The sequence below is a fragment of the Hydractinia symbiolongicarpus genome, chromosome 12, assembly GCF_029227915.1.
Source record: "Hydractinia symbiolongicarpus strain clone_291-10 chromosome 12, HSymV2.1, whole genome shotgun sequence".
Classification (NCBI taxonomy): Eukaryota; Metazoa; Cnidaria; class Hydrozoa; order Anthoathecata; family Hydractiniidae; genus Hydractinia; species Hydractinia symbiolongicarpus.
In genome coordinates this window covers 21,925,850-21,933,346 of record NC_079886.1, presented here as the reverse complement: position 1 = coordinate 21,933,346, position 7,497 = coordinate 21,925,850, and the positions used below count along the sequence as shown (strand labels likewise).

The following is a 7,497-nucleotide window of genomic DNA, read 5'->3' as shown; positions in this document are numbered from 1 at the left end:
TGATGTTATCATAAATACTGACGTCACTATATTTGTCACTGGAAAAACTCGTTCACCAAGGTCCATTTAACACTGACGACGAATGCTCTAGATGGCGATATGTTAAATTTATTCACACTATTAAGAAAGAGGACCAGAGGGACAATACATGTACCACATGCCTTTCTAAGTTGGTTCTCAAGGGTGACGACCTGTAATCCTTCACAGATGTTGCTATTTTCGATAACTTTAGCCCATTTTTTAAATTAACTGTGGTCACGTGATGGTTATTTATTTAAGGGGTCTTTATGACAATCGTGCACCTCTAAACGTTAAAATACTTACAGATTTTCTTTTTATACAAGAAACTCTGTTTTCGTGTAGGGCCACTGGAACTGCTTTGCCTCAAAGTAAAACTTTTGAATATGTACCTACCCAATGTAAGGTTAAAACGCTTTTAGGGATGAATGCTTTCGAAGAGCCCTCTCAAATCTATTAATTTTTTGAGATATGAAGGAACGTTTTACCTAACTACCAGGGATTTACCTTTAGCAGTCATTGCTTATAAAAAATGAAATGTGCAAAAAAAAAAAAAAAAAACAACAACACGTAGCAACACCCGTAATGTTCTTAATACTAAATTCTCGGGCCTTTGGCTTTCACAATCAAAAAAGTTAATGTGGCGAGAATTTTTCTCAGAAACATAGCTAGCTACACTAGAGTGTAAATGTTTTCGTGAAAGTTGAGTTTACTACTGTCACAATAAGAATGTTAGGTGCTAAGCAACCAGATAGATTGCTTATAAAAAACGTGTATTTTAAACTTGTAGTTGTATTTAAACTGGGAAAAAATTTTTAAGCCCTTGGGCTACTTTTCTTCTTTTTAATTTCCGTCTCTTTTCTTCTTGATTTCCGTCTCTTTTCCAAATTTATCTGAACCTTGTAATACCAAAATTGAACTATTTTTTGCCTTCTTTTGAGGAAATCTTTTTGTTTCCATGCTAGTGTAACAAATTCTTTTCCGTAAAGCGTTGCTTCCCTTTAATCAAATAAAAAAATAATGCCAAATTTGTTGGGAAAAATAAGTTTTAGATTTTTGTTGTACATCTGTGCGTCAGAGATTGTTGATTTAATCTTAATACGTTAAATGATTCTTTTTTTTTGTTACTTAGATTCATAGTAAACTCGGTAAAACAAAGGAAAAACGTGCAGTCATATTAAAAACAAAAAAAAACATGTATTTGTGCAGACGAGGAAGTTAAGATATCAGTTATGCGAAAATTAAATGATTCTTTGTTATAATTTTTAACACAAGGTATCAGTACAATACTATCTATTCACATTTTACTGCACCACAGGCTTTTGCTTCCAACAGATGCCCAGTGCATAGTTCACCTCCACCAGACGGAGGAGGATTAGTGCAGCTTCGTGTACGCGTGCTAACTCCTCGACATGTTTGAGAGCATGGTCCAAACTCTGTCCATTCTGATAAACCTCCATTAACTAGAAAAAGGAGAACAAATAATTCTTAAGATTTTCTGCTAATTTCAATTAAGTACCTTTATATAAAACTCAACAGATTTTGACAACAAACTGGACTGTCCCGGTCAACAATTTAATTTTCGTGGCAGAAGAGGAAGGCTTAGCTGTTAGAGAATGAAGAGAATGATGCTAAAAACCTCAACGTACAAAAACATTGGTAGCTAATAAGTGACAAAAAAAAATTAGTATCTTTATCGCCCAAAATATTGCAGTTTTCAATTTCCTTCATTTTTACAGATTTTGTGTATTTACTGCAGGAATGTTTCCGTTTGAACTGCATCAATGCTAAGCGACAGTGAAGCTTAAGTCAAATTTGTCGATGGTTAAATAATTTAATCAAATTTTAACATTTTTATTTATTCTGATTTGAACCACTTACAATCTGCTTTCAGACACTTGTAATCGTACTTAAAACTTAAGACAAACACAATGAAGAATATAAACGCCCATTTTCTCACAAGAAAGTAAAAACAAAAAAGGTTTGATTTGTTTGTTGGAATTAATTTTTTTATTGAAGCACATCAATATTACCTTTGCAAGGCAACATCGTGCACTCCTTCGTTTGTGTTAAATCTCCTTCACATGGCTTTCCAGGACCTTCTGGTATGGGATTGGTGCATGTTCTAAATCTCTCCCGGACACTTTTACCACAAGTGGCACCACATTCTCCCCAATCTGACCACTCGCTAAGGCCGCCATCCACACCTAAAAATTATTCAACTCTATTGCGTTAAGATTTCTGGTCGTTAAACAGCCAGTGTAAAAGTACAGTAATATTTGGCTCTTGCTAACTTACTGACTAACGTCCACTAAGGTCGAGGTTGCAAGTGTTTACAAATTGGGTTCAAAGACGAGTGTCGTCTGAAAACATTGAAATTTCGTGTTTTTTAAAAAAAAAAGCTTTGGGTTAATGGTTAAATCATTTTCACGCGAAAATTAATTCTTGTGAAACTTTCTTCCCGCGAAGTTTGCTTCCCTTAAAGTATTTGCGATTGAACTTTTCTAATGTATGCATTATTGGTGTTATGTAAGTTTTTTTCTACAAGAAACACAACTGCATATGTTAGTAGTAGTTAGGGTTAGTAGTGTGATAATATTTTGATTGACTACATACCAACAGCGTATATGTAGTCACTTCCTGCTCCACCTGCGCAGTCATGTGTAGCATCATCAACACATGCCTGGTAATAGGGATTAGAACAGTCATTTGATCTCCATTTGTCGTTATCTTGGATCAAATGTCTGAAATCCGAAAAATCTCTTCCACCATAACATTCCCCCCAAAAGCGAATGGAAATGTATTCGAGATTCAATTCTCTTGCTTTTTGCGCACAACGACAAGCCAAACTAAATAAATATAGAAAAGAGGATCTCATGTGTTTGTATGGTTGAGCAATTGCTGTGCATGAAATGTACTAGGACCCCCTTTGCAAGATTCTCATTAATAACAGTACAGAAACTGAAAAGCCAATCCTGGGTAAATAATTTCAATTTAATTCAATTCAGCTAGATTATTTGTTGAAAAAATATTTGGTGTAAGAAATTTCAGCATGGATCAAAATCATATTCGGTGAGTCAATTCAACTACCTTAGCTATGTGGGAGTTAATACGAAGTAACCTTATGACAGAAAATGCTACAAGGTTTTACAGAGGTTTATAAATCGAGAAAACATCTTTTATATAAAAATACCTGTGCATTGACTGGTTCATTTTATGCCAGTCAATTAGATGTCCCTCAAACTTTTCACTATATATGTCTCGATCGTTCAATAACATTTGCATGTCTTTAAGGTCTGTTCTTTCCCCATGTTGACTGGTGTAAAAGCAGCCGATTTTTCTATACGATCTTTCACACGACTCATGTGGCTTATACGTGTCCGATTCTAAAAATTTTATCTGTAATAATTCTTAAAACAAAACAAAACAAAACAAAACAAAACAAAACAAAAAAGGCAAAACAAGAGACGACAAGAAAAAACAAAACAAAGACCAATATACGTACGTTCTGTTAGTGATGCTGTGATCAGCAAAAATAATATTGAAAGGAGATTCTATAAGTGTTAAAAAAGGAGAATTTTTAATATTCCACGGTCTATATACTTAAAATAAGCACAAGTAGTGGTTTGGTAGTTTGCACCGTCCAAGCAATCAACTACCAACCAGCAACAGGATAACTGATAAAGAGAGTTTATCGTTGCATAGTGCTTAGTGCTTAGGCTTAGTGCTTTAGTTAATGTAGACATAAAAAATTTACGCGAATTAGTTTTAGCGAGAATAGAAATTTTAAAGACTAGACAAACTAAAAAGAATAACTTAAAAACTAAAGAAATATAACTCTCAAAATATGCATGTTTTGCTGGTAGGTAGGAACAATTCATACGCAAAATAGTTTACTCTTACCATCATTTCTGTTGCGTTTGGCACTTATTACCTCCAAGCATGAGAATAAAAAGTGAATGAAATGTTAATATCATTTATTTAGCAGCTGTATATAATCAGAATGAAGTGTTTTTATTAACATGAACATATTTCGTATTGTGCTCCCTTCAGCTGTTTACACAACTAAACAAAAATTTGTTCGACGCGCAAACCAAATTGTAAAAAAATAATTTCCTGACTTTAATTATTTTTTTACAACAATGTTTTGTAAACTTTTTTTATTCACAGGAAGCTGTTTTCTAACAAGTATACGCGAGGGAGTTAACCGTATTACCTCCAGTGAAGAGGAAAGATGCATGAATTGCCTGCAGTCTCCTCCTAGGCGTAATTTTGTTATGCATGTAATTCAGTGCTGATTTTTTTTATTATGACTTAGAAAAACGTTCTTCAAAAAGTTTTATACTATGTACGGCGTATAAAAATTACCCACGGAAATTAGTAAGAGGAATTTTTTTAAGGCGCTATGATCTAAAATAACATCGTACTAGATCCTTTCCATGTGTGTAGCTAAAATTTAACTACAAAGACAATTGTAGCAATCCTTTCGTCTAGCTAAAACTAAAGATGGCATGAGGTTTTTGTCAATTTTAATATCAACTGAATAACTAAAAGATTTTAAGGATTAAAGCGGTAATTAAAGGAGAAGTTGCTTGCCTTAAAAATGCATCTTTTGTATTTAGTATTTTTAATAAACTAGATCTCTCATCGTTATTTAAAAAGAGTTCAGGTAGTTAAGTAGGCATGTGAAAAAAACTTCTAGACATATATTGAAATTGATTCACTTCAATAGTGAAACATGGTTGTTCTTTTTTTCGTATAAAATGTTTTATAGATTAATGTGTTGTAAGATTAGATATAAAAGTACTTGCAATGCTTTTTGAATTTTTTATTTTCTGCTTGTTTACATTTTAAGCTACCATCTTTCTTGACGACGAGCAAAGTAAGTGTATCAATTTTCTTCTTTCGTCAACTAACAAAAGCCACAACATATGCACTTTATAACTTTTCTGTATGACGAAGTTACTTAGTAGAATTAATTGCTTTTTGGCCGTAAAGTAAACCACGGTCTGCAAATATATAAATAAAATTAAATATTGTTGGGAAAAAGAAGAAAAGCCAACACAAGGGACTGCATTTCTGATAAAAAACTATATTTACTAACTAGAATGTTATAAATACCTATTAAAAGATTTGGAAGTCGTTGCTGTCTTGACTAGCCTTATGATGATGATCCCTTACAAAGTATATTTGGTAAATTTTGAAGCTCTCCTTGGTGAATACTGACAGTATATATTAACAGAGATCGATGTGACTTTTAGACTTTTATGAACGAAGAAAGCTGTAGACGTTGCAGAGATGTTAAAGGATATCTACAAGGCAGACCCTCTACGCCATCCTAAGATCTTTCAATGTGATAATGGCTCTAAGTCAAGGTGCGTAGAATTCCATCTCTAGCTGGGGCAGAGAATGATGACATTGTGAAAGTGCTTTTGACCTTTGTGATTGTAAAGTTGTGTTGTATTTCGCGATTGTTTTACAGACTGTTCGGTACTTTATTCAAAAATAATCCCGTAGGGAAATAAAAAATTAATTGTATGCCTATATATTATGGTTAACGATCTATTTTCTCTACGCATTCGAATTCAACGTTTGACACAAGTGAGAAGCCAAAGTGAGCTCTTCAATTTTCAACTTTCAAGTTTTTTCAATCACACGTTCAAGTTTTACTTTCAAGTTTCACACGCTGTTTATTTTTGCTGTGGCAAGCTGTGTGAACAACATCATTCGTGTTACAACATCCGCAGCAAATTTGTGTTTAACTTGTATGTAAGGTCCTAGGTACCCGTGAAACCTAACATTCAAACAGCACGACAAACAAACAAACTACTTGCGTTTGTATTAAGTGACCGTTTAAGCGCTAAACCAAAACTCAACTTTAAAACGTTTTCGCAAACTGGTGAGAAAGTGTCAACAAGTATAAATGACTTATCTAAGTTAATGCGTAGCATTAAACTTGACGATATGACGGAGTCTGAAATTTCACTTAAAAAACTATCATTACAACATAATTCATTAGCGTCAGATATAGACGATTTTATTGATAAAAATGCACTTAACGAATTATCCTCTGCTAACGACATTGAACAATCTATTGAAAAAATCGATGAATTGCGATCAAAATATCGCTTTCAAAATTTAGAATGGAAATCAATCTCTGAGGATTATGATGAAACCTATGGGAAAGAATTTGAGATGCGATTGTTAAATATAAAACGATTCAAGCAAGCGGCAAATTTATTAAAATCTAATTTGCGAGTCAGAGAAACAAACAACAAATTAGCTTTTTCTAAATTTAACGAAAGAAAGTTATTCATGTTGACCGATGTTAATAGGATGATTAGTGACGCGTTCCAACAAATTGATGTTGAGCAATGTAGCATATCAGACTCGGAGTTGCTTCAAGGAAAGGATGAACTTCCAGAGATTCGCAAGAGAATAGATAGAATCACAAGCCAGTTTCAAGAATTATTAACGCAGGATGTAGACTTGGAGGAATTAAAAACCACAGAAGCAAGGTATGTGAAAATTCCACATTCTATAAACTTATACACCGACATGTTAAAAAAGGAGCTGGAAGCTCGAGATTTAGAAAAACAGAAACTGTCAAATACAAGTCAACTTAACATTACATTAGCTAAGTTCGGAGGTTATAATTCTGCGATGGATATCTACACTTTTCAAAAAAAAATTGAGAAACTGTATTTATGTGCCATACCTAAAAACTATGTACCTGATTTTCTTAAGAATAATTATCTCGATGAACCAGCTCTTTCATTAGTTAAGGACCTGGAATGAATCTATCAAATATGGGAAAGACTTGAAGCTGCATATGGAAACGCAAAGTCATTATTGGATCGCAAGATTGATGAGGTCACAAATCTTCATGCCCTTTGCAAAGCGAAGGATCCTGAAAAGTTGATTGAAGGTTTAAGTAAGCTAGTGTCTTTAATGAAAGATTTAATCGCTTTATCACATCGAAAACAAATTATATCATGGAAATGGTATTGAAAAGGTGTACAAACTTTTGGGTAACGAAAGAATGACCCAGTGGTTTTCTAAAACATGTGAGGACGATCTGGACGGAGAAGATTGCTGGAAGCAATTGATTATATTTTTGGAAAAGGACATCAAAGTCCAGCAACAAAAACTGATGATTCAAGAAACATGGGATAAAAAAGAAACAAAAGCTGACATACAAAGCAAGAAAGACGCTGAAAGATACAACAAACGTGGAACTCACTACGGTGAGAGAGTCAATCAAAGCAAATTTTTTATTTGTGGTGAGACTGACCATATATCAACAAAAGGACCAAACGGTATGAGATTAATACAGTATTTTTCTTGCAAAAAGTTCGCTGAAATGACCCCATACGAGCGTTTTTCAGAACTAAAGAGAAGGGGATTCTGCATACAGTGTTTATTTCCTGGGGCTTCTCAGTCAGAAGGTAAACATAAGAATGGTGCCTGTCAAATTGA

At 33.8% G+C, this 7,497-nt stretch overlaps 1 protein-coding gene across 1 annotated transcript; it reads right to left on the bottom strand.

Annotated features, from left to right (window-relative positions):
• Window positions 1-1,248: 1,248 nt before the first annotated feature.
• LOC130622532 (mucin-like protein) lies at window positions 1,249-4,034 on the bottom strand. Its single transcript, XM_057437994.1, has 6 exons — window positions 3,922-4,034; window positions 3,524-3,572; window positions 3,212-3,404; window positions 2,635-2,867; window positions 2,052-2,225; window positions 1,249-1,481 (listed from the first exon to the last, which is right to left on the bottom strand). Exons 1-6 carry the CDS (start codon window positions 3,925-3,927, stop codon window positions 1,312-1,314), a joined length of 825 nt encoding a protein of 274 aa, XP_057293977.1. The 5' UTR covers window positions 3,928-4,034; the 3' UTR covers window positions 1,249-1,311.
• Window positions 4,035-7,497: the final 3,463 nt, after the last annotated feature.

What these genes read in the sequence shown, in the direction of transcription:
- LOC130622532 (XM_057437994.1), bottom strand. An exon ending in ATGAACCAGTCAATGCACAG is followed by an intron (nt 2,868 to 3,211) that starts GTATTTTTATAT and finishes ATATTTATTTAG; the next exon opens with TTTGGCTTGTCGTTGTGCGC. An exon ending in TGACTACATATACGCTGTTG is followed by an intron (nt 2,226 to 2,634) that starts GTATGTAGTCAA and finishes AATAATTTTTAG; the next exon opens with GTGTGGATGGCGGCCTTAGC.